The sequence below is a fragment of the Netta rufina genome (assembly GCF_964035555.1).
Source record: "Netta rufina genome assembly, chromosome: 7".
Lineage (NCBI taxonomy): Eukaryota > Metazoa > Chordata > Aves > Anseriformes > Anatidae > Netta > Netta rufina.
In genome coordinates this window covers 37,474,845-37,501,108 of record NC_140130.1, presented here as the reverse complement: position 1 = coordinate 37,501,108, position 26,264 = coordinate 37,474,845, and the positions used below count along the sequence as shown (strand labels likewise).

At 38.8% G+C, this 26,264-nt stretch overlaps 1 protein-coding gene across 1 annotated transcript in view; it reads right to left on the bottom strand.

Moving 5' to 3' along the window:
• The window catches only part of INPP5A (inositol polyphosphate-5-phosphatase A), a 241,468-nt gene that overhangs the window by 80,977 nt on the left and 134,227 nt on the right, over positions 1-26,264 (bottom strand). Inside the window, exons 7-8 of the mRNA XM_084290142.1 lie at positions 18,367-18,419; positions 10,432-10,551 (exon numbers count right to left, since the gene is read on the bottom strand). Of these exons, the coding sequence (XP_084146268.1) occupies positions 10,432-10,551; positions 18,367-18,419 (173 nt within the window). The remainder of the gene's footprint in view (positions 1-10,431; positions 10,552-18,366; positions 18,420-26,264) is intronic.

Sequence of the window (26,264 nt, the reverse complement as noted above, 5' to 3'; positions counted from 1 at the left end):
GGTAATAACAACTCCTGCAGTGACTTCTGGTGGAAAGGCCTGGAACGACGACAGTGAAAACTGTCTTCTACAACACTGCCGTGTTGACACTGAAGATCAAGAGACTGGAAATGTTAGGTTTTGGCTAGAACAAAAAAAGGCACAGGATTGCTACTTGGTCTGTCAGATTTCTGTTATTCCTATCCTTGTTACTTTTTCCATTTAAGTTTTGGACAGAAAGTTCAGCTTGCACATCCACACCTCGAGAAGTGGCCTGGGGAGATTCTCAGTAAACAATCGCAACCTCTCCACCAAAAGCTTTAGAGAGAACTTTGAAAGACAGGACCTTGTCAGCTCTTCTGAGCATTGCTTCCCTTCTGCAGTACAGTCAGCACTCAGCTTGCATCACCTTGCATTCCCAGGTACGTATTGAGAGACGAATTCCAGAAAAAAACATAATTTCCTGAATAAAAGTTACCTGGGTAATGTGTAAGTGTGCCTCAAAAGACAGGAAGCAAGTGACTTCATTGGCATGCCTAAGGTGTTGTAGCACTGTCATTAGAAAGATAAACTTTATCATATTTTTGTGCCCTGTTCTTTCGGATATAATGGCTCAAACCTATTAATAACACCAAAACATCTCAAAAGGTCAAGCAGCATACAGCAAGATGAAGGGAATTGTCAAGAAGCTTAGGCAATCATCTTAGCACTCAAGGCATTTGCCAGGGCTGTTTAACTAATATGTGATGTTCACTTTTAATTTCAATATAGTGCCATTTGGGCAAAAATGCTGTATTTTTTAATTAATTACAATGTCAGCATCTATTAAGATTAAAAGAAAGACCACATCAATAATAAATACTTAATCCAAAGAAAGGATTACAAGAAGAGCAATAAAAATCAATTTTTAGAGCTGGAAAATTGTGACTTTTTCCTCACTTGACTGGTATTTTCATTATATTGATAAAACCATGATCTTACCTGACACTGACATTCGCCTAATGAAATAGCAGCCATGTATAATGATGTAAGTACTTGTCAATTTTGCTACAGGAAAATACAATACTACAGCACTGGCGTTCCATTACAAAGAAATTTTCTCATTCTCCAACTGATGTAAAAGAAAACAACAAGAAAAAAACAGAAACCACATGTCTTTTTGAATCTTTTATCACGGAAGACTAAAATTCCTACACATAACTTCTGAATCCCCTCAGTGTTGGTAACACGTGGTCATAAGCAGACAGCAGATAACTGCCATGTCTTCATCTGCGTAAAGACTGACACACAGCAATTCTTGTTTACAGTTCTGCACAGCTTGGATGTGGTAGAGTAAAACAAACCCTGTGTTCACTTAGTGTTAAAAGTGCTAATGGCAAGCCTTAAAATAACTAGGATCCACGGCAATAGCATACTGATCCTCTAACTCTTTAAAATCTGGGAAAAGTATTTTTTATGATAACTCTAGAAAAATTCCAAAGACAGGCACTGTACCTCTGAGACAGTTCACCAGTGGGAACAGTGGCAGAATAATTACGAAATCTTGGAAGATTTGTACCTTGCCATACCCTCCCAAGACTGGCCACAGGTGCCTTTCCCTGTCCAGCCTCCGGGGGATGGCTACATGGGTAGAGGGGGCAGCAGAAGGTGACAGGACGCCAGCCATATCACACCACTGGGCATTGCTAGCAACTGAAACCAACATGTTCTCATTGGCTTGCCTGCGGAGCCAACTAGGCTCAGACAGAGTGTGAATCAAAAATAAAAACAACCCCGCTCTTGAAAAGCCTAATACAAATTATTAGAAACACAGAAAGTCTTCACTTGCAAAGGACTCAGAAATGCTCAATGTAAAAAAAAAAAAAAAAAAAAGCTAACAAGTAACAAATTTTACATACTTAATTATTAGCTTGGGCATTTAATCCTTTGAAAATCACACTACAGTGGACTACTTAGTTAAAGGAAAAAAACAAAGGGTGACATGACAGAAATATTTGAAGTGCTAAAGAGAAGGAAAAATCCTCTCTTTCAAAAGATTGAAAAATCAGAGCTGCTAGCATTTGGCCAAGGAAAATTCTGGTGGATACAGAGATTGCAGGACCAATCCTTCTTTGCAGTAAGAAACTGAAACATCTTAACTGCAACTTAAACCATACACTGATGGAAGAAATGTAAAGAGGCTTTCATTAAATGTGAAACAGTTACTGCAGTTACCTGCCAGTTCGTGAAGAACTTCTGCAAAGTCCATCTACAGGTAGTTCAGCACTTGTACAGACACACAGACAAGCAGCTAAAAATGCTGCAACTTGCATATGGTTATTTACCTGTAAAACATAATCTGTATCTTTCCAGAACACAGCACACAAAAGAAAACAACCATTCTCCTACAGTGATCCTACCTTCCCTATGGGAGTAAAAACGATGAAAGATGGTTATTCACTTAGTGCCCATAGACTCAAATGGTAGCAGAATGGAGCTCTTTCAACCATTTCTTCGTTTTATAACTATCAGCTCATAGCATCATTTTACAGTGAGCATTCAGTGGCTTGTAAATAAAATCACAATAGCAATTTATTTTCATTTCTCTGCAAATGAATAAAAATTGGATCAACAGCCCATATAGATTCTTTTTAATTAAATCATAGCTATCCTGGAAGATTATATGACTATACGATAGAACATTTCAAAAGGCACAAACCACAATGAATGCTGATGTGAGTGTCACCTTTAGCTAGACACTAATGACTGCTCTTTATCTAGCCTCCAAATCTCTAAGGAACAAATTACAGTAAAAAGAGAAAAATAATCCAATGGGAATGTGACATGCCCTGCAATTCTTATATAAAGGCACTTTCAGAGAAAAATCAAACTGGCCACAAGTTATTTTCAGCCACTGCTTCAGGTTTCTTTTTTAAGAGTTTTTCTCTTTTCTCTTCAATTGTCTCTGCTTAATTACACAAATTATCTTTTCATACTACATCCAGTCTAGCCTGTAGTTACATCAGTTGTATTCTGCTAGAGAGACGGGGTACACAGCTGAGGCAGCTCCAGGAGAACCTATTAATGGAAAACAGGTACAAAGGAGCAAAACCCTTACAAAAGATGAGGTGAAGTCTTAAGAGTCCTCACAAGCAGACTTGGCAAATCCTTTACTGCAATCCACAGCATTAGACAGTGAGTTTGTCTTTGTGAAAACTATTGTAAAGAAAAACCAACACAACAAACAAACAAAAACAACACACACACACACAAACAACAACAACAATGAAACAACAAAACAAAACAAAACAAAAAAACTCCAGGAAGTTTCAGTGCTTTATATTTTTAACATCTCTTTTGAAAGAGACACAATTCTGCTCACATTAGGTAGGCAAATTGAAGTGTGACTTAGCATATCCACACATTTTTTTGTTTAAGTGACATGTTTCTAGAAGTTACTAAAGTTCTGGATTTTGGATTGCTAATTTTCCAATTAGATCTTTGCTTGAAAACCAGTTTCTGCTTTTACAGATTTATGTTTGACATGAGAGAAAAAAAGAGATCTTTTATTTACAATATGAATAACAAACACCAGAAAGGCTTGTTATAATAGTCTTGATAATCTAAACCCCTGGACCTGTTCAGTTATTAAGAGAAAAAAAAAAAGCCCCAAACACAGAAAATAACTGAATGAAGGTAAACTTGCCGACTAGGACTATCAAAAATCATCATTCATGTAGTGTATAAATGTTTAGCATGTCCTTACAATTATAACCATGTGTATTTTTTGTTACAATGCATACAAGTAGAAAATCATTTCTCTGCTAAAAATATAACCTAAATCAAATTCAAAAGTTGTTTGTGTAAACACGAAGGACATGAGTTAATTTTTTGACAACCACATCAAACAAGTAAAAGTTTGAGCCAATAGAAAAAAAAAAGCAAGGAAAAAGTGTCTTTGACTTTATTTGACAGGCTGAAAGTAACAAGATAATTTTGCTGGATTTGCTCTTTAACGAGCATATTATACAAACACGTTAATTTTGAGAGCACTTAACCTTACTTTAAGGGGGGGATGATTAAATATTAATGAGATGAGCCTCAGGGTGTTTAATGAAAAGCTGTCTTTCTGAATGTGATCTAGGGTTTTAAACCTTTGTTAGACGACATTTGGATAGAAGGTTTATTTGCCCTGGGAGTGCATTCTTTCTGAATACATAAAAAAAATCACTAAATGTTTGAAGACACATGATTACAGAGAGTTTTCACTTGACATTAAAATCACTGTTGAAAAAAAAAGAAAAAAAAAAAAGCAGGCTACTCCTAGAATCTTCTCAAATGACCCAGATCTTTAGAGTGAAGTTTTCCTTTGCCTAGAAACTAAGTGGCTTTTCTTTTGCTCATTCAGCTGCTAGTTCTGGGAAAAGCCCAAAAAGAAACATTTAGATTGGAGGGGTCTTTGAGAAGATGTGACAGTTGACTGATGAGCATCCATAAAATGACAAAGAATAGTTGTGTGGAGCCGGTGCATCACATCGCCTCTCCCTGGGAAACTAATTGCTCTGAATTGTTAATAGTAACATTATTTTTCTGGCAATCATTTCTTTTGAATACCCAAAATGAGCATGAAACAGCTCCTTTGACCGGACATAAAAGTTAAATGTCCCAATGTTGATCAAATTAACTTCAGCTATGTGACAATGGACTATATTTGTGAGAAAATAATGAAGGGCACAAAGGGGAGCTTTATGCCAAGATTTCACAGTTGTAATGTAAAAATGTTTCTGTTGAACTAGGCCAGGGAACATTTCAATAGGAAAACAGAAGAGCACTGTCACTTTCTTAAAAAAAAAAAAAAAAAAAAAAAAGGAAAAAAAAAGAAAAAAAAAGAAAGAAAAACATTCATTTTATGGATCTGAATGCTCTAGATAATTTCAGGAAGTTTAAATGGCTGGCACAACAAAAATGACAGTTATCAGGCTAATATCTGACATTCTTATTCTTAACATACTATTTTCTAATACTTTTAAAGGACCCTATCCTATGGTTTCTACTCAATTTGTAAATTTAGCAGACATTTTTCCCTAGCAAGGATCTAAAGTATATGACTAATACAGCAATATACACATGCACAAGCATTAATTACAGGAGATGTATGGAAGTCTGAAGTAAAACACAAAATAATTTCCTTTTTTAATCTCTTATATAGCTTGAACTTTCCACCTTTAGAAAATAAAAAGATGCAAGTATGATGCAAATAGGGATAACGGTACATGTGAATTAACCAAAATGGGTCTAGAAGAATTTCTTTTTGTCTTAGAAAATACACTACTGGTGTTCTATATTCTGATTTATAAAACAACTTCAGATTTGACTGCATTTGTATCTGGAACAACATAATTGACTTCTGGGAATTTAGTTTGGGTTTACATTAGCATCGACTCATTACAGAGACCAATTTTATACATATACACTGTGCATGTATTTGTAAATAAACAAATATTTGCTCATCACTGATGTAATTCTAGCTCTCTTAAAGAATCTATTTATCACCATATTTTCTTCACATTTGCTAAGTGGCAAATGATAAAAACAATCTGGCCCAGCATACACCAGCTAGTTGTCTTTAAAAACATTCTCCTTGCTGTATTATTCATTTTCTAATTTCAAAAAAGCTAATTTTAAAGGTAAATCACTTCATAACACCATTGCGAGATTAAACCTTTCTATTCTCTAAATATGTTATTACGTTTATTAATAGATTCACTCAAGTGGAAACTTCTAAAGACAACTTTAAAACATTCACTCTGCACCTATTCCCTTTTGTCTTTTTTTTTTTTTTCTCCTCTAACACTTCCCCTTCTCAGTAATTTAGATATACTGAGATGCTTCATGCTTATGTGGTAAAACCTTGTGTTAAAATAATTTTGGGAAACCAACTTCTCTGATTTTAATAGTTAAGGTAATTTATTCAAGCTGTATTTGCAAACTTTCTTGTTTTTTGTGTTTCAAAGTCCTGTGATAGCTTTTACCTTACATGAAAAGGCTGTACTTAATTCATGTTTATGAAGATGCAGAGTTAACAGAACCTAGCTTTCACTTACTCCCACAGTGACCTAAATCAACTGTGAGAAGGTGTTTTTGCTTCATTCAGTGAAGGTTTAGCTCATTAAACTGTTTTCCTTCTCAGCATTGTTCTCTGGGTTTGAACTGCATTTCTGTTAAATGCTCTTTAGCAGTTTAAAGGCTTTAAAGGAAAAGACTTATCAGTCTCTGTTTTTAACAGCACTAAATCTGCATTATTAGTTCATGCAGATAAGGGGATTTAAAAGCTCAGCTTGAAACCTCTCTCTTCAATATTTATCTGACACTGCATAGCTCCAGTAGCTCAGCTGGAAATGTAGATCTATGAAGCTTTAAAAAGAGATTAAAGCCAAGAAAAGAAGTACTTTTCCCCCTATAGACATTCTCACTTTCCCTTTTCCTACTGTCTGAAGGAGTGATGGCAGACAATGGTCAAAGATGGTTCCCAAAACCCTCTGAATGGGGACACTGTTGGTGGTAGCATGCATTCAAAGTGAGCTTCAGTGTATTGTCCTCCCCAATCAGCAGATCAGAATAGAGTTTGCTGGTGGCTGCCAAAAGGTTAGCAATGCCGATGAAAGGGGTTTCCCATTATTCACTGCTCTTACAGAACTCCCCTTTTGTGCAAGTCAGCCCATCATTTCACTATGGAGGTCCGGATCTGCGGCTGGCTGCTCTCTCAAAATGAACAATTCATCTGAATGCAAACTCACAGTACTAGTGTGCAACCTAAAATTGAAGGTTTTCTTTTCTAAGGACAGGGGAGTTGGGGCAGGTTTTGGCAGTGTCACATTTTAGTGATATACCATCATGACATCTTTGACCCACAGCTGACACTAATACTACAGTCGTATTACCTTACCCCTGCCAGGGCATCGTGGGAGGTCCAAAGCCAAAATTAGCTAATGAAGCACACTGTATGCTGTAAACAAGTGTACAATATATAATGCAAGAGGTTTATACAGGTTTGCTAAAGTTCCCTAGTGCAAAGCATACGAAAAGGAGAGGAGACCAATGGAGATTAAAAAAAAAAGAAAAAAAAAAGGCCTTTTTCACACTGATGTATGTAACAGAACACACAAATCTCCCAAACTACTGGAAGTAGAACCTGAGCTAACTGTGGCTTTGTCCTCTAAATAAAAGATCTTTTACTGTAATCTACTGCTTGCCGCCTATTTACAAACCTTCCAAGAGCCTAGTGTTTTCTGATGATTTGAACAGCTTTTACCTGTGGTATCACAGAAAAACGGATACAGGACCAGACATACTGGATTATTCCTCTTCATCCTTTTATTATTCCCCCAAAGTGAAAATAAATGTCTATTTTTGGAGAAATTCATATTTAGCCCTCTGCTGGGGTACACAGGAAAAGCACATATATAGTGGGAAAAAAACAGTATCTTTTGTTTAAGTATCATCCTAACTAAGACAAGACTTCTAGAAAGAAGTAAACCTTTAGATAGAAAGTGATTGCAAAGGTATTTATACCCCATACTACATTTCAGAATGTTTTTTTCAGTGAAAATTTGGATAGTGAATCCAAGATTCACAGAATGGTTGAGGTAGGAAGGGACCCCTGAAGGTCATCTGGTCCAACTCCTGCTTCAGCACGGACATCCAGAGAGGGTTGCCCAGGTTTGTGCCCAGGCAGCTTTTGAGTCTCCTCCTTGGGGAGGAGGCTCCACATCCTCTCTGGGCAACCTGTGCAAGAGTGCTGTCATCTGCACAGCACAGAAATTTCCTGCTGTTTAGATGACACCTCTTGTGCTCCAGTTTGTGCCCATTGCCTCTTGTCTTGGCACTGGGAACCACTGAAAAGAGCCTGGCTGTGTCCTCTTTGCACCCTCCTTTCAGGTATTTATAGACACTGACAAGATTCCCCTAAGCCTCCTCTTCTCCAGGCTGAACAATGACAACATTGCATACACAAAGACATTTTTCAGTGCATAACTTTGGTTCAGGAGCAGCCTTAATTTCTAGGCTGCTGCAAGAGACAGCCAGAAGAGTAAACTGTAACTTGTTGGTGAGGAGCCCTCTCTGGGGAGATGCTGCATGTACTGCATGCAGGGAAGGTTACAGGCAAACGTGAGAAGGAAGAGACACATGGAGCACGTCAACATGTCCCTCATCTCAGCCCGCTTGGCCACAGTCTGACGTTGAGCAACAACTCTCACCTGCTCTCCTCCCCTCTGCTAACCTGAAATGTGTGGGGCTGGGAGGCATGGCTGTGCTTCGGGGATGGGCGGCAGCAGCCCTGCTGCTCCCTCAGGCCTGGCCTTGGGTTGCTGTCGGTGGCTGGCCACAGCCTGCAGCACCTCGGCTGGGCCAGCCCCGCCACGCGGGGGGAGCCAGGGGTTGTGGAAGTCCCTGGAAAAAACATGGGGGAAGTGGCAGTGCAGGGGCTCTCGGTGCCATGGAGGCAGGCACCGGGCTTGTTCGGGCAAGGGCCATGGGGCTGGGGTGTGGGCGGTAGCTGCCTGGGGACAACAGGGAATGGGGCTTCATGGGATGAGCAGCAAGTGCGCACTACGCCAAGCTGTCGGAGCAAGGGTTCCACGTACCAACTAGCGCATCCTGAAGTCTCAGTGCAGACAAACTAGCATGTAATAGTTTTCACTCTTATTGATCCAAATCCCTATGTTCAGTGCAGTCAGCAAATTAGCATGTGCTGGAAGCTATTGCTTGCTTTGTTATCCTCAGAGCACGTAATATTTTTAAATCTCATGTTAAAATGCAACATTTTTCCTCATGTAAATACATCTGTAAAAGGAGGAGATACACTGGGGTGATGATGCAAAATCTAAGAGAAGGGAGACAGGTATACTGCCAAGGCACGATGACGAGAGGGTGATACACAATTCCCAAAGATGCCACAAACCATTCAGATGTACTTAAAGAAAATTAAATGCTTAGATACAAGGAGTGCATTTAAAAAAATACACAAACTGCTCTGCCTTTATCTTTCCCAGCCTATGTGGTTTGTTTTAAGCATCATTTTATGCCACAGATACACACGGCAGCATGTGCTATAAGTATGCCATGGCTTCTTTAAAGTTCCATTTCTCAGACAAACAGGAGGTCAAGCAGTATCTTGGAAGAGAAATACCTGCTTAAATTACCAATACGTGTATGCCCATGCAGAAATCATTTTTTCTCTCTCAAGGAAAGTGGTCTTTATTTCTGACTTTATAACTGCTAAATAGGGCAGCTGTAAATTTTGGGGTATTTTTGGGACCACCGAATACGCCGTCCTCTGTATTGTACCACCCATCATATGAATCAAATCTGTAACACTCTTATAGACCGTGATGTTATTAATAACAATGATGACTGCATACAAATGCTGTTTTGTCACTTTAAAAAGATTAGCTGCCTGCTGCAATGAGCCGGTACTGAGACTGAAACACCACAGGGTTTAATGTTGAGGGGGACCGAGCCTGTGATGCTGGAAGAGCTGGATTTGTTCAGTTTACAGAAAAGAAGTCTACGGGAGGATTTTGTTGCTGGCTTTATCTATTTGATGGTTACAGAAGAGACAGACCCAGACTCTCCTCAGCAACGTACACCAAAAGATAAGGGGCAATGAACACAAATGGCATTGAAGGAAATTCTGACTGAATTAGGGAAAACAAAGACACAAAAAAGGTGGTCAAACACAGAAATGAGTGGCCTGAAGAGAGTGTAAATCACTGTATGTGGACATATTCAAAGCTCAGCTGGGTAAGCCTTGCACAACCTGATTGGATGTTGAAGTCAGTACTGTTCTGAACAGGATGGACAAAAGATGCCCAGAGGTCCCTTCCAACCACAGCTGTTAGGATTGTAGAATCAAAGAATATCCCAAGTTGGAAGGGATCCACAAGGATCTCTGAGTCCAACTCCTTGCTCAACACAGGACCACCTGAAAATCAGACCATATGTCTGAGAGCATTGTCCAAACACTTGTTGAGCTCCAGCAACTTGATGCTGTGACCACTTTCTTGGGGAGCCTGTTCCAGTGCCTGACCACCCTCTCAGTGAAGAGAGTCCTCCTAATATCGAATCTTATTCTATTATTCCTTAACTGAAAACACAAATGACAGCTTTATTAGACTCAATGTAGACTAAAAAGAAACTAAGCTAACATATTATAAAAATAAATCTACTTTCTTCTTCACAACTTTTGGTGACTTCAGAAGGATTATCCAAACCCAGTAATTTATGTTAAAAGAGTAAGTATTATAAAATGATCTGTAATTGGTACTGTGTAGAAAATTCTTATAAAGACTGACCATTTTCAGTTCACAGAATAAAAATCTCTACATTTCTGAGTGTGCCTTTTGAAACATATTTTATAAACTGCTTATGAACAAAGAAGATTGAGAGAGGCTAGTAAAGGCTAATACATACCTATCAAGTACATAGCCAAGAGCCTTATGCCGTATTCCTGAGTAAACCGATGGGCTTGTTTCCCAAGCAATTAAATTGGAAGCATCATGGAAAAGATGAATGTTTACCAAGTCAAAGGCACTATGACAAAAAAAAAAAAAAAGGAAAAAAATAAAATGACTCAGGGTAAAAGAAAAAAAACATTTATTACATTCTCCAAAGCATTCAACATGATAACACTTTTTATATTCTCTCTACTGTTACCTTAATATTTACTCTCACTGACTGTGCAAATTAAGCTATCATCACCAGAAAATTGTCATTGAACTTATGCTAAGTCATAAACAGGTAAGATTGAATCAAGGCTTCTCTTAAAACATGTATAATATGAAAATGAAAAGCTATTCAACTGTTACAATCCATATAAATTAAGCAGTACTTTCTCACTAAAATGATTAAAGACGAAAATTGCATGTGTAAACAAACAACCTCATGATTAGAAGTGGTAGCTAAACACCTAGCAGAACTGTGAATTTTTAATTAACAAAATGAAGAGCTATTGACTGCATAGTTTTACTGACATTAAAAGATAAATCATACAACTGTAACCTTTTCTCTGTCCCTGCATGGAGAATGCCACGATAATAGTGGTCAATCTGCACACAAATTCCAGTTAGGAAAAGGACACTAGGATGTCCATCTCAGACTGTGCTTGCAGGATGAGGATCTGGCCTCGGAAAACCTGTAAAAATTGTAAAATTTTACTGCTTTGCTTTTTAACCTGAAAGACATGAGTATTAACTCATCCTTTGCTACTCTGCAGTGAGTCCCTTCACCTGCCTGTGGGCTGGCTTAGCCAGAAGCCCTTGGCATTGCCATCCTGTACCAGCTACGGGTAGCATGTTCTGGGAGGAAACAGACCAGACTGGGAAACACTGCCTGGGCTTTGGGAGCCCCTGTCCTCCAGGAGGAACAAGTGGGAGTTGAGGACTGCTGTTACCATGTCCAGCATCTGCCTTGTGGGATGGCCAAAATCTGACAGAGGAGATTTCTGAATAGAAGCATGTTCCTTCTAGGGAAGATCTATGGATTTGGGGTTGGGTGGGGGAAAAGGAGAAATAAGGGTATTAGTGAATGAAACCAACTTCCCGTGAAACAGAAATACCTTTCTTTGCCCCTCTGCATAAAAGATAAATGACTTCCTCTGATCACTATGTGTCCACCCTGTTTTCCTGTCCACTTGTGACAGATATTTGTAACTACATATCCAGTATTACAAAGTTCTTTGAGACACGGACTGGAATTTGCTGTAAGACTGCACAACACTTGGCTGATTTTGGCTGATAATGGCCTTACAACATACCTGTATGAAACATTTTTTTTTTTTATTATTTATTTCATTGTTTCATACACTCCCACTTTTCACTGTGGCAGAAAATCTTCACATAGGAGTTTGCTGTTATAACCATGACCACACAGAGGAATTTATGATTTTTACTACATTAATCACATACTAAGTGTCACTTCTAGAGGGCTAACAGTCACTTGGAAGGCAAGCTGTCTTTCTGAACTTTGGTTTTCCACTGCTCACTGAAAGGATCCACCTGAGTGGCAAACAGGAAGCTATCCAGCTGTTATGTTCAAGCTGGCATTCAGCTCTACTTTTGCCCTTCTGTGTTCTAGAGACCCGGTCTATATTATTAAAAAACTACACCATCTCACTGCTTTGCGATTAAGATCTTTTGGTGATTGACCACAGTGAGTCACAATGAAACCAAAAAACCTTGAATACTCCGCCCACAGATGAAGCAACAACAATCCCAGCCTTCCTCTCCCCATAGAACACCTGTGTCCCCCAGACAAACCACCCACAAAACAAACTAGTATAAGCAAAAATTCCTGCATCCTGCATTGGTTCCTACAAAGCTCCCAAGAACAGTTACAGAATAGTACTGGCTATGTTATGTTTTGGAAGGGAGGCCTCTCGCACTTTGGAAATGTGGCATGCCCTGTCAGCTCCTACGTGCAAAATACTGTGATGTGCTGAAATTTTGCTTAGTGTTTAAAAAAATAAAGTTTGGGTATGAACGCTGGTTCATACCATCTGAGGTCATGAACGCTGATGGTAATTATTGCAGTAGCATGTGTCTGAGAAGTGTGGGCTATTTCCTGAACACAACTGAATAGATTCCTTTAAACATGTTTTAAACTATAGAGAAACTGAAATTACATGCCAGAGACATAAGTCTATCCTAGAGGACTGCTGTAAGAAACTAGACTTTTTAGAATAGAACAGAACTGAACGGAACAGTACAGTTGAATGGAACCTACAAAGACCATCAAGTCCAACTGCCTGACCACTTCAGGAAGAACCAAAAATTAAAGCATGTTAATGAGGGCATTATTCAAATGCCTCTTGAACACTGATGGGCATGGGTCATCAACCACTTTGATAGGAAGCCTGTTCCAGTGTTTGACCGCTTTCATGGTAAAGAAAATTTTCCCAACGTCAGTGAACCTCCGCCTGTGCCTTTTAAAATGCTTTATTCTCATATTCACAAAAAAGGCTGATAAAATTTGGTTGTAGCTGGTCAAAAGTAGCCAGCACTTAGATCAGAAAAAAAGTTATGGGAAGAATGGAGGCAAAATGAAACTGCCATTGCTCTGTTTGAGAATTCAGCATGGGGGTAAACAGGAACAGAAATGGCAAACGTACCTCATTTACAAAAAAGAGTTTGCAGCCTGCCACCAAGAACATGGGAATGGATTTTGTCAGCTAGCAGTGTCCAGCAGAACCCCCCTGCTGCACAGGGAAATACCCCAGATAACGATGGAGTGAGGAATTGTACTTGGACATAGCAGTTAATGGCAGTCAAATCAACAAAGGTATGATAAAGGCACACTGGTCACCAAGCAGCTGGCATACAGGCTTCTTCCAAAGATATTCTTGGTGGTTTTTGTTTGTTTGTTTGTTTGTTTTCTGTTTGTTTGTGTGTTGTTTTTTTTTTTTTTCTTGTCTATGGGCAACAGTGTATCTTGCTGAATGAACTCATGGTTATGCTAAAGTAGTCCTACTAACCTTTGTATTTAGATATAATTAGTCCATAACTACAAAACATGATTTGGAGATGATGGCTGGAGATGTTCATTCTTGTCTGCCTGACAAACGAACAAAAAGAATTCCTGTGCGATGGGAAAAACCTCGTGTCACAGGTGAAGGTTCCTCTAACCCATCACCATCTGTCCAAAACCACTTGTTCTTACAATTTGCTATTGAAGGACCTTCCATCTACAATTTACCTGTCCTGTCCTAATTTATTTTTCATCATATTGTCTGTTTTCCTGCAAATGACACTGATTTCCATCTGCCATCTCCACAGGGGAGACAGACAACAACTAGTCTCCTAGATGTGGCAAGCTCAATTTTTTCAACTCCGACTCAAATACTTTCACCACTCTGGACTCTACTGATCTTTTTCCAACTTACTTAATGCACAGCACTCAAAACAAGACAGAATACTCTATCGAAGGGCTTGGTGGAGCTGAATTAAATAATAACCATACCTTCACCCATTCATGCCCTTCCCTTGATGTATCTTGTAACACATCTCAGAAAGAACTACATTCAATTTCTGTTCTCTTAATCTATTTCTACACTATGGATAATCTGTCAGTTATTCCCAATATTGTATCAGTGCTTTTGAATTCTCCTTTCAAAGAGCAATGTTTTACACCTCCCTGAATTTAAGCTTGCAATCCTACTTTATCTAAAACTTGAAAACAACTTTGATTGCTGATTCTGACCTCTGATGTACTTGCAGATGTTCTTCTCAGATTGGTGCCATACCTACATTTGATAACTGCATTCTCTACTCCATCATCATTAGCAAACATAAACTGTACATGTAAATCTGTACTTAGACTGTAATGTATGCAGGGTGCTATCTTGTACTCATTAATACAGTAGGACTAAGAACTATTGGAATAGAAATCAACTAAAAATAATAATAAAACCCCAAACTGATTATATTCAAAATAGTTTAAAAAATGAAGTGTTCTATCTTTTTCTTGAAATAAAATCTCAGAGTGCCCCATAAATTCCTGTTAGAGAATTTCTTAGCTCCTTGTTTACTCTAAAGATAAGCTAATGAAGAATAATGGATGTGAAAAATCTGGACCCACAGAGGACCTCAACTGGGGCATATCACCAAATCGAAAAGAAGGAAAAAGAGGACATTTTTTCTGAAATATTTCAAGGTCACCTCTGTTTTTGGCATGAGGTACACTCTATAATGATGTTTTCCCAGGAAGGGAAAGTTAATAGCTTCTATTCAAGGATTCACAAGGAAGCATTTACAAATCCCTTGGATATATTTTAATTCAACTATTAGCACACAGAGATGTATAGATCAAAAGTCACAATTATGAAAACAGCCAGAACTTTGCTCACCTCAAATATAAGTGAAAAAAATACTTTGTTATATGAATCATTTATATATTTTATATGTATATGCGTATAGACAGGGTCTAAACACTTATACCACAAATAGACATATTATACACTGAGATCTAATAAGGTTTACTTTCTAAACCCATATATTTTCCATAATATTTCACTTTCATTCTCCAGCAATTGTTCACAGTAACTTGCCTCTTTAACTTATCCTCAGAAACGTTTGAGATACTGTTGGATCATGTGGATCATCATCATAGACTATTCCATACAGGAAACTACCAACATAGCTCACCTCATTATAGATGAGAAAAATCCCCACTCTTAATTTGCAACATACCCTTGTGAAAAGTAAGCATAGTATGTTTTCTGATCTGAACATCTAGCTACACACTGCTCCTTCCAAGAACTACCCCTTTGCAGTATCAATCCACAAGTAAACATTTCTTTTAAAGCTATCTCTGAAGAGATTTTTTCCCTCATAAAGGCCTAGAATTAAATTCAAAACCTTTTTTTTTTTTTTTTTTCCTTAAAAATAGGAAATCCAAGAAGATAGGAGAGAGATATCTGAGAGAAAACTCCCATGATATAAGACAACAGGCCAGAATAGCAAATTGTGCCAACATGGCTTCACTGAGGGCAGATTATGCTTGACAAATCTGGTGGCCTTCTATGATGGGGTTATAGCACTGGTGGATAGGGGAAGAGCAACTGACATTGTTGACCTAGACTTCAGCAAAGAATTTGGCACTGTCTCTCATGATATCCCACTGTCTCTAAACTGGAGAGACACGGATGTGATGGATGGATGACTTGGTGGGTAAGGAATTGGCTGGATGCTTGCACTCAAAGAATTGTGGTCAATGGCTCAATGTCCAAGTGGAGATCAGTAATGAGTGGTGTTCCTCATGGATCATTACTGGTATGGGCACTATTTAACATCTGTGTCAGTGACATGGACTATGGGATCAAGTGCACCCTGAGCAAGTTTGCCAATGACACCAAGCTTTGTGATACCGTCGACATGCTGGAGGGGAGGGATGCCATCCAGAGGGACCTGGAGAGGCTTGAGAGGTGGGTCTGTGTGAACCTCATGAGGTTCAGCAAGGACAAGGTCAAGGTCCCAAGCACAAACATGAGCTAGGCAGAGAGGTATTGAGAGCAGCCCTGAGGAGAAGGACCTTGGGATGTTGGTTGACAAGAAGCTCAACATGAGCTGGCAATGTGCACTTGCAGCCCAGAAAGCCAAGCATATTCAGGGCTGCATCAAAAGAAGTGTGGCCATCAGTGTGAGGGAGGTGATTGTCCCCCTCTGCTCTGCTCTCATGAGACCCCACCTGGAGCCTTGCATTCAGCTCTGGGGACCCCAGCACAAGAAGGACATGAACCTACTAGAACGAGCCCAGAGGAGAGCCACAAAGATGATCAAGGGGCTGGAGCACCTACAAAGACAGGCTAAGACAGCTGGGTTTGGTCAGCCTGAAGAGAAGGATCTGGGGAGCCCTCACAGAAGCCTTCCTGTACCTAGAGGTGGCCTACAGGAAAGCTGGGGGGGACTTTTTGTCAAGGAGTGTGGCGATAGGACAAGGGGAAATGTCTTTAAACTAAAAGAGGGGAGATTTAGATTAGATGTCAGGAAGAAATTCTTTCCTATGAGGGTGGTGAGGCACTGGAAGAGGCTGCACAAAGAAGCTGTGGGTGCCCCATCTCTCTGGCAGTGCCCAAGGCCAGGCTGGGGGGGCTTTGGACAACCTGGTCTAGTGAAAAGTGTCTGTGCCCATGGCAGGGGGTTGGAATTAGATGATCTTTAAGGTCCCTTCCAACCCAAACCATTCTATGATTTTATGGTTTTATTGACTCTGCAATGCTACCTACTTCTGCAGATCTTTACGGGTAAAGTCACATGCTATGTCATATGGATCCAGAAAAATTAACAAGAACCTAAATTACTGAATAGCTGCCTGCCTGGTTTCTGAGTCAAAACAAATTTTATAAAGGGAGAAAATTTGCTGCTCTTTCATTTTTCACAATTTGTTTGCCTAGTGTAATGAACATGCTTATGCAAACAAGCAAGAACACTAATAATCACTCAGATGTCAAGCTGTATGAACATTTATCAGATTTTAAGATCAAACTTGTGGTTTTAAAACATGAAATGACTACAGGAAGAATGTAAAACTGTTGTACAGTCACACGTTTTACAGTTGCTATAACAAAAATAAGCAATAAAGACCAAAACTGTGACTAAATGGTAAAAAGGTATGGTCAGATTTCCATGTGGGGCTAGAGAAATCTGAACTATCTGTGGATTTATTGAACTCTCCTTGTATTAAGACAAGGAAAATATTCAAGCTCTCTCATATATAAGGTTTTGTACGATGAACTTCTCCATCTGACATATACTATTACTACTATTGTTATTAAATACAGAATACAAAATACAATCTGAATTTTCAAACGCATTAAATATCTTCGGTTATGAAAAACTCCTCTTGTCAATACTGGTTGGTACTGCTTCTTCCTAAGTCTTCTAACATACAACATCATAATGATGTTCAACATTTATATTCATACAGTTGTCTGCTGCCCTCAACCCTCTTTAAGGTTTGTTTAGGCTGATAGATAATTCTAAGAGCAAAAACCATTTGTTTCTTCCACAGATTTTCACAGCATATCTTACATGTGACTCCGTATTCATAACAGACAGGTTACACTCTACCTGTTTGATGAGTCACTTCCTAAGCACTGAATGAGCACAAAGATGAAAAGTGTGCTACCAGCTCTCTGCTGCCCCTTCATCAAACCTGGTTAGAGAGTGGTGGGCTGCCAGGTGCTTTACTTTGCTCTGGGATGAAAATAAGCAAGCTCACAGAGAACAGGACCATGCCTTAGATTTAAAATGGGAATCCTGACCTGAATATGAGAGATAAAAAGTTTTGTTCCAGTAAAAATAATATAGTAAGAACTGGTGTAACAGTGCTGCATTCCTTAATGGTAGGGTCCCTCCACCTACTTCAGTGGAAATTTGATGGGGCCTTAAATGGCCAGCTTAAAGACTTCACAAAGAACAACATTTTTTTCTCACAAATCCAAGAAGTGTGGGCTGCATTCACCCAGGACCAGTGTCTGACCTGTGCAATGTGCTGTAGACCTCTGGCTGTATCAGGTGTGATGGGGAGGGGTTGGGGAATGCGTTTAGGTGGCACACTGTGACTCCATACCTGTCTCCTTAGTCACATACACCAGACCTTTTTGATTATGCTTGATCAAGAGATTGCTTATGACCTGAATTATCCCGTGTTAATTGCACATACCTACGAATATTCAAATCACATCTTGTCGTGCATCATTATGACTTATTGAGTGTTATGTGCTCAATAAACTCAAGTAACTGCTTTGGAACTAATCAATTCTTTATGTATATGAATACCTTCTCCATAATAGTTGCTAATAAAAATACACTTAATGCACATCATCAGAAATAATTTAAAGATGCAACGTACCAATCAGTAATACACCACCTTGTTCGAATGAAACCTTTTCTGGACCACTTGCACTGAAAAAGAAGCAAATAAGAATCAGTCATCTTAAGCAAAGGATTACTGTGAAAGTGAAATGTACTTACACAGAGAAGCAAGTAAAACAAAGTTCATCATACAACATAACTAAAAAAGCACTACACACTGACTGAAGAAGCTTGAAAACATACATCATCTCCTGGAATTACTTACATTTTTGGTTCTGAAATACAGTTATAAACTTATGTGTAAAATTAATATAAGCCCTGGTAGTTGTTTAGATAACCAATTAGGATAGCTTTTTATACTTATGTTTGTCCTAAAACAACAAATTCTTACTGCCTATGCATAAATGTCTTGTCTCCTTTGTAATTTTACCTGACCTGTAAAATGTCGTCAGAGATTTACATTAAATTAAAATGAATGAGATGTGCTAGAAAGCTATTTCTCCTGCTGAGCCAACCCACCTAATATTTCTATAAAAGTTAAAGGGAATTTAAATAATGGTAAAACATTACATTTATCAAAACTGTAACATTTGCGAGAAAGCCACACATCAGCTCTTGCCAATATACCATACCTCTGGTACAGCAAAAGGATTTTTTCAGCACCACTCCTAAACTGCTGCCATGAATTACAACATCCCACAAAAAGACATGATTCTGCATCCTTTTTATTCACCAACAATGAATGTGGGGCTAGGTAAACCTTCACTGGTAACGACTGCTGTCCCAGACAGGCCTAAATAATGATGCCAATGATTCTGTAGCAAAAGACTGCAACCACTTATTACTAATAAAACATCAGCCACAGCAATGTGTTTCCCACAGTTAGGAGCATCACTCCCTAAGCCTCTCCTAATGCACTGCCTATAGTCTTCAGAGACTCGCCAGATGTATTTATCTGTCTCACTGTGAATAGACAGTCCTTATGAAATGTCAAGGTCCAAAATCCTCCCAAGACGGTGAACTACCTTGTAAAATCTAAATGGACTGTTCTCTAATCACCTTTCAGATAACAGTTACGTATCTTCCACCTCTTCCTCCCCTTGTTAGGCACAAACAAAGTAACAACAAAAAACCTCCTTCGTTTCTGCAACTGCAATCAAGACCAACCAGACATAAAACTCCTTTGCCAGGGCCCCTTTTCCATGAGGATTCTCCCTAGATTCACAATATGCTTACAAAGATATAAGAATGTTTATTTTACTGAGTAAATGACTTATTCTTGAAAGCTTGAATGTGAAAACCATTTATATACAGTTCTTCTCTTCTATTCAAACCCAGAAAAACCTGCAAAATTATCTGTAAATGACAGCATATTTCATTGACCACACTCAACTTTAGAGCTTATAATTTTGTAAAAAAAAAAAAAAAAAAAAAAGTTACCTGCATGCTACAAAACTAAGAAGTAAACAACTGTCTACAAAATTCGAGAGCATATCTTTATCCAAATTTATGTATTATAACTTTGGGAAACCTGATATTAGTATTTGTTACTTCAGGTGGTAACTACAGAACCACCTTTCCTGCAGATTTGTATGACCTTCCCACACAGACTTCTACAGCCAAATTTTACTGTGAGAGCTGCAGGAAAAACTGCAGCTTGGCTGTTTACCTGAGGACCTGGCTGTGCTGACCCCACTGAAGGAGGGTCCAAGGCTCTTCCTGAATGAGTTTTATCAGCTTTGCATTACTATAGCAATGGACAGCACAAGAAAATGGTCCTCTTGACACTGCTGAGTCCAAGACCAGTGGCTAACAACAAAGTCCTTTATCCAGTGAACCAGAATTTGTATTTGATACCATAGAGACAAAATGAACTTTCTGTTCTTGACTTATGTCTGTACTTGGTTAACTTTCAGTGTGATCACAGGACATATATAAGATGGAAAAGAATAAATTAAAAAATATTCTGCCAAATGTAAGAATTTCCTACAGACAAAAAGAGAAAAATTTTATAAACAGAGATTGTACAGAGTAAATGGTCTTCACCTCTGAGCCCATGTGAAGTTCATCCCTTGTGCCACCATGCAGATCACCACCTGGTGACTGCTGGCAGCTGACTGCATCAGTTCTGCAACTCCACACAAGGTTGAAATAGGTGTTTTTGATGAGACCAGTTGTGATAACCCCAGACTGCAAAAATCTCATATTTTTGATTTTTTTAATAAAATTGTTCATCTCCCTGTCCATGACCTCCCTGGAAAGAACTCCAGAATGTCAAGACATGTTTTCTTCCACTTTCTTTAGAGACTTCATCTTTTCTTATGCCTTCCTTTTCCAAGCATATTCATTTATTAGCATTACAGAAGGTGAAGGTACAACTGAAGCATTGTAGTAAAGAAAGAAAACCATATATATGGTTTCTGGTCAGAAACAGAAAAAGAAATCATATGGCTTGGGATACATATCTTTAGCATTACTTAAAAAATATGTATTGTATTGTATTGTATTTAGGGAGGAAACCCCAACAGTTCACTATTTTAAAATCTAGTCAATGGATACATTCAAAGATGAAATAATTAATCTAAATCTCTATTATTTTCCCTTAAGAGGTCCCAATTTTTAATTTTTCTTAAACTGCAGCTCCTGAAAAAAACTCTGTGGTAGCTATGAATAATTATCTACTTTATTTTAAATGTTTTCTGTGGTTCTTGCAGTCACTGGTCAATTTGAAAGGTAGGCTGGAGGGATAATACCAATTCTTCCTGACAGCTCAGCCTTCACATCTGAACTACAAATCCCATAACCCAATAAGGTCCCTTCCATTCAGGGTTGCTGTGATGACCATGGCAATACTGTTACAAGTTGAGAGTTGGCAAAATGTCAACATTTTTTTCAAAATGAAAACACTCAAAAAAGTTAAATGCTAAAAGCATCCAACATTGCACTAAACATAATCTCACTGGAAAAGGGGCTTCTGTCATCTCATTCCTAAAAATAACTGTATCAAACTCCTAATTACTGAAAAATAATACATTGAACTTAAAATCAAATAGTCCAAGCCTATAATGTGGTCCAAGACAATGCTTTAAATTGAGCTGTCATTTTTCATTTGCTGTTTTCCTCTTTGGCAACACAATAGGTACTTCAAAAGATGTAAAAGAGAAACAGGGCCAATTATATTAGGTTGCTTAGAGCCATATCCAGTCGGGTTTTGAGCATCCCCAAGGACACTGATTCCAAAACCCACCTGGGCCTGCCTCTCTTCTACTGTTTATCTGTTTATCCTTATGGTGTTGTGTCTCCCCCTACCCCCCCACCCCCCGTTTAGTCAGATTTTCCCCTGCTGCAAGTGCTGACCACTGCCCCTTGTGCTTCTGCTGTACACCACCTAGAAGAGCCTGGCTGCACCCCTCAAAAGCCAGCAGCTGGCCACAGCAGCCAGCGCCATGGTACGCCTTACCACCCTCTACTTGCAGCACAGACCAGCTCTCTCATCCTCCTCCAGCATCCCCCAGTTTAGCCCCAACCAGCTCGGTGCCTCTGCTGTGCTTGCTCCAGTTTGCCCCCATCTGTCTGGTCCAGGGGTTCCCAAAAACAAAACACTGGAGACATGATGCCAAATAGAGGGGAAGAGTCCCTTCCTGGGACCTAATGTAACTAGGATATTGTTGTCATTTCTTGCAGCCAAAGCACAGTGCTGGGTCATGTACCTCCTGTCCAACAAGATCCTGGTCCTTTTCTGTTTTCTGGACAGTCACCTCCAGCCTGTACTGCTTTACAGGTTATTCCATCCCTTTAGGGGATACTTGGCATCGACCTTTGCCAAACATACCCATCAAATGACTTCTTCAGCCTGTTGAGGTCCCTCTGAACAGCAACCCTGCCCTCTACCGCCTTTATTGCTACCCCAACTTGACATCATCTGCAGTTGAGCATTTGTTCCATCCTACTGTCCAAACTGTTAACACAGATGTTGAGTAGTAATGACCCCAGAATCAGCCTGAGGAACACCACCAGCAACTAGCCACCAGCTGCACCACAGATCATCACTCTGAGGCTGGTTGATGGCCAACTTCCCAGTCATCTTGTAGTCCGTCTACTCCAGACACATTTCACCAGTTTGGCTTCAAGGGTACTATGGGAAACTGTATCAGAAGCCTTGCTCGTGTTAGTGTAAACAACATTCGGGGCATTCCCTTATGTCCACGCAACTGGTCACCTAGAAAGGTTTGCTCCATCATCTTCCCACATTTGAGGTCAAGCTGGCTGCCTGGGACTCCTTTTTGCCCTTTTTGAAAACAGCGGTGACATTCATGTTTTCCCAGCCCTCAAGAAGCTCTCCTTTTTCCAATAGCAAAGAAAGGCCTCACAACGACATCAGCCGGATCCCTTTCTCCCTGGGATGTGTCCTGCCTGCTGCCAGAGACTCAAGTATGTACAATTAGCTTAAGGTTTTGTGTAACCATAGCGTATGAGACTGAGAGTCTTGCTGTCAATCATCACACACTTCTTCAACAGGCCATCCCACAGGCCTTCACGCTGACTCTGTCACCGACTACCACACCAATACAAGCAATACCAGTAATAAAGCATGCCCAGCCCTTAGCTCTGATGCAGAGCTTACGTTTCGTGCAAGCCTTCATTGATACAAGCCAATTAAAAGGTATTTACACAATTTGTTTCATGACATGGTAAAACACAGGAATCTCTTACTGTAGTTTGGCGTTTCCTCATGCATGCATTGCGAATATTCGTTTTAAGGGCAGTAGTATATCGTAGATGTTACTTTGCCACTTTTCTGCTTTAATAAGTTTAACTGAAATTCCAGCAAATCCGTATTAGAAGTCCTTAAGAAAAATCACAATTTGAAAACTTGTAGTTACATTCCATCAGCCTTTTCTTTGTGAATAGAGTCTCTCAGGAGATCGTGCTGACCTTTTAAAACCCCCTAGAAACACCACCTACATAAATAACCTCTGCTACATCGGGTAAAAGGACCTCCAGACAACATTAACATGAAGAGAGAGGTTATAGAGGGCTAATGTCAAAAAGCACTGTGAGCAATAAGTAATGCACACAAACCATGATTGATAATGACTAGCACAGAGCTTTAATTCATCTTTTCTCCATCATTTTACTGAGAGGGACCATATCAAATTAAATACTGACCCAGCAAGGGTTTATTCAACCATACAAAACAGGGGCATGAAGGAAAGACATATTAAAGTGGCAATGACTGCAGTGTAATTGCAGCTTCTTAAAGGGACACCACAGCTCACAGACGAAGATGGGAAATCTCCTATGTGAGCCAGCCAAGCACTGAACAGGAAGAACAACCGACACACCTAGCACTGTTCGGTATTAACAGGCCTGTGTCGCTGCAATGAGAACTCATGCAGAAACTTGCATCTCATGTACTCATAAAATGCTTAATGTTTTACTGACCAGCAGAAAAGGCGTGTTTTGGGGCAACTTTCCATAAAAACCATGTGGAAGGCAGCTCGTGCCCCCAAATGACTTTCCTTCTTTCCTTAGATCAATTCACAAAATTAAAGAATTTATGTTACTGTGGTTTTATTAGTTCGTATACAAATTCTTCAAAGTTTCTTTCTGATCGTCCTGTATTTCAGAATGCTGCATAGTACATGGGAAATTCAACCCTAACTCAGCCTTTGAACACTAAACAAATATTGGAACAGCACTATTCAGTCATATTTTTACTGGTAAAAGATTTTTAAGAGCCATTATATAAATTTAAAGTTCACTTATCAAAAAATGTATAAGGAGACCTCAAGAATGTGAAGTTAATCATCGAGTGACAAAGTCTACTACGTAGTGTAATATCAGTAATTTAAGTGATAATTTGCTTTTTGACATACTGCTTTGATTACCATTTATTTACCAGAATACAGCATAGAGTTGTATTTAATAATACATCTACCAGAAGACCAAATTTAAGTCTGTGTATGATGTAAACAAATATAATAAATACATGATAAAACACACACTTGCTCCACTTATTTTCACATACAACACCATGTAACATTTCAATCGTTATTGCTGTTGGCTTTTTTGTATACACATCACCAGTGAAGAAACCAACCAGTAGCAATATATAATTTGTTCACTGAAAGTTATTTTAGAAAACAGAAATACAATAATATGCAGCTTTTGATGTTAAGACAGAGTTAAGTATTTACTTGTAAGAAAGTTTTAAGTTACAATGTCAAGTTGGCAGAAGGCCTGTGGAAGCAATGGGTACAGGTATACATATAAAACAATGATGAGAAAGAGTAACACAAACCACCAGCCTGTTCTTACACTTCATATCCACAGAGATACAATTTATTCTGTTTTCTTTCAAGACATCTTTTTTCTCCTGTATTTTACTAAACTCTCCAAATAACATTTAAATCTACAGGAGTTCCTTTCTCTCAAACAGCAGAATTTAGGGTTGATGGGAGTATAAACAAAGGACCTAAATTTTAGGCCCCCAAACCAAAATACAATAGCAACTCTGAAGCTCATTTCACCTGAAGTATCCTGAGAATGCATTATTTACTAAAGGTAGATAACTACCATAACAAAATGTATATTATTAAAGTAATAGTAGCATGGTGATAACATGACAGCTATACATGAGATTGCCAGTCATGACAAGGTGACATGACTTGTCCCAAATGCCAAAATTGGAACTCTTATCTCACAGTGCCTTTGCTGTTAATGTTAGGATAAGCCTAACTCAGCAACTGACCACGTATGACTTTCTTTTGGATGTATTTATACAGAAAAATTATATTATTACTGGAACATATGATTTAAAATAATTACAAAAACAGCAATGGTGGATGGAAACATGATGGGTTGGGCCTAATCAAAAGACTCCAGCCCTAGAGAAAGCCAGCACAGGAGACCGGGGAGGTGCTTCAGCTTGCGCTGTAGATCTGATGAATGCGTTACTCAGCCTAGGCTGAATAAAGCAAGGACACCTATGCCTCTACTTCATCAAATGGCGTTTGTTTTAGTGTGTAATTTGTGTGTTCCACACAAAAACCTGTAAATTACCTTTAGATATTGATAGATTGAAAACAATTAATTCCTTTAGCTTCAATAAATAATTCACATGCTTGACCTTAATAATTCATTTAACATTAAGAAAGGAAAAGTTAGTAGGCTTTGGACCAAATACAGCCCCATAGGTGAACAATTGTTTAACTTAAATATAAAAATGTTGTCTTTCACCTTAGATACGTACTGCAGATGAGCAACGTGCCTCACATATTTTGGGTCATTGATGTGCTTTAATATTCTCAAATACAGTGCTTGGAAAGAAGAAAATTTTGGAAACAGAATGTAAAGAACTATAGCCTAGAAAGGCAAAAAGAAAAAACTGTTTCATATTCCAGATTTTAAAGAAATTATCTTTATTTTGACTGTAACATATATTAACTAGCTGATCCACCATCTGTAAAACAACATAAAACCAGGTAGAGATGATATAGATCATCTGTGCTCTAAGAGAGGTATCTACATTTTAAAATAAGAAAAAAACATCCAACTTCACGTCCCAGAAAGGGGATACCACATCTTTCACCTTACAATATTAAGTCTCTTCTCAGATCCTCTGTTAATAGGATTCCTTTAGCCAGCAGATGGATTGTGAATACAGGCAGTTTCATCTACTAAAAGACAACATAAATCATCATTGAGAAAGGAGAGACCGCAGTAAGGTTATCACCATACAGCCTTCTCCATGAAAGGTTTGCATTAAAGCATTAGTGAAATTAATTCATCTTTCATAAGAGCTTTGAGCAGTATCTGTGATCTATGATAACAACCAATTTCTCACTATGGGAAAAAAAAAATTACTCAGGCCTGATAGACTACACAAATCTGCTTTTTTTAAAATGGCCTAACATTATCTGGAGTGTTGCT